The sequence below is a fragment of the Bison bison genome, unplaced genomic scaffold (genome assembly GCF_000754665.1).
Source record: "Bison bison bison isolate TAMUID 2011002044 unplaced genomic scaffold, Bison_UMD1.0 scf7180017864304, whole genome shotgun sequence".
Classification (NCBI taxonomy): Eukaryota; Metazoa; Chordata; class Mammalia; order Artiodactyla; family Bovidae; genus Bison; species Bison bison.
The window spans coordinates 13,896,362-13,897,830 of record NW_011494876.1 but is presented as its reverse complement, the minus strand read 5'-3'; the positions used below and the strand labels follow the sequence as shown (position 1 = coordinate 13,897,830).

General features: G+C 58.3%; 1 protein-coding gene across 1 annotated transcript in view; it reads left to right on the top strand.

Moving 5' to 3' along the window:
* DNAH1 (dynein, axonemal, heavy chain 1) overlaps positions 1-1,469 on the top strand; it is an 81,920-nt gene that overhangs the window by 60,427 nt on the left and 20,024 nt on the right. Inside the window, exon 47 of the mRNA XM_010851742.1 lies at positions 737-915. Coding sequence (XP_010850044.1) covers positions 737-915 — 179 coding nt within the window. The remainder of the gene's footprint in view (positions 1-736; positions 916-1,469) is intronic.

Genomic DNA, 1,469 nt, shown 5'->3' with positions numbered 1-1,469 from the left:
ATATCAAATGTCCCAACCCAGCTTATTCAGTCTCCTGTTAACTGGTCAGAGTCTGTCTTCCTCACCAAGAATGTCAGCTTATTGGGGTAAGAAGTGTGTCTGCGGGGGCCACCCCCTGTGCCCAGCACCTAAAACAGTCCCCATGTTAACAGAGGAGCCCATGTTAGGGCTAGTGAGCCCTTCTGCCCCTTCTTTGCCTTTTTTCCTCTTTGTGGAGGCTCCCTCTGCCCCAAATTCCCCCTGACAGAATTTTGGTTCCCAGCAAAAAACTGGATAGTTTTCAGAGCACAAGCAAATAGATTGTGTTAGTGGTAAAAATGCAAGGGGGTGATAAGCCCCCAAAGTCCTGGCTGAGCCCACGCTTCCACACCCACGGCAGTGCACTCCTTACATCCATGTGGGCCATGCACCCCTCCCCATGCATGGCTCCAAGCAGCGCGTTTCATCCAGGTCTGATCCCTTTAGTGTCTCCAATTCCACAACTGTATCCCAGCACCCCAACACAGGGACAGGCTAGGTCAGTGATAAAGATATAAAAGTGGGGCGCTCCCAGCGAGAGATTCCTCACCCCGTGGTGGGGGTCGCCAGGAAGACCTTGTCAGAGGTAGCATCTGAGAGGGCTGCGGGGGTGGGGGGTGGGCGGTCCAAGCCTGCAGGCTGGGGAAAGGCGTGTGCGGAGGACACAGCCCCGGATCTGCGGGGGCCGTGACCCAGGTCTGCTCTCCCGTTCCTTTAGCTGGGGCCCCCAACATCGCCCACTTCACGGATCCCCTCGTGGAAGCCACCATCATGGTGTACTCCACCATCACCTCCCAGCTGCTGCCCACCCCGGCCAAGTCCCACTACACCTTCAACCTGCGGGATCTCTCCAAGGTCTTCCAGGGAATGCTCATGGCCGACCCAGCCAAGGTCGAGGTGAGGACTGGTGGGCCCCCTCCCCAAGTGTCCAGTAGCGAGTGCCCACACTGCCCTCATGGTCTTCCCAGGACCCCAGTTTTAGGCCTTCCTGATCAACTCCTCAGCCTTGATCTGGTCAGGCCCTGCGGCTGGGGGCAGAACTTGGCATCGGCAGGTGCCAAGCCCCCAGGAGCTTCATGCAGCTGAGTCCCATCTTGCTGGTGAAATCCATGCCTAGGATAGTGGTTGTGATGGGGCCACACAAAAGCAGGAGCCAGGCCCTGGCAAGGCCTGGTGGGTTCCTGATGGCAGCCCAGGGTATGAGAAAACTGGGGGCAGAGTCCATGGGATGCCTTCTAGGAACCGAAGGTGCCAGGGGGAAGGAGCAGAAATGCAGCAGGGGGCAGTGTCAAGGGTGCTGGGTGCCTGTGCAGCTCTGTGGCTGCAGCGAGAGAGAGTCCTGGAGGTGATGGGAGCCGGGGTTGGGGAGGGTGCAGATGTGCACTTTGGAATGGGGGATGGATGGGTCAGTGTGTGCGGGCCCGATGTCTAAGGAACAGGGTGAACAGGAA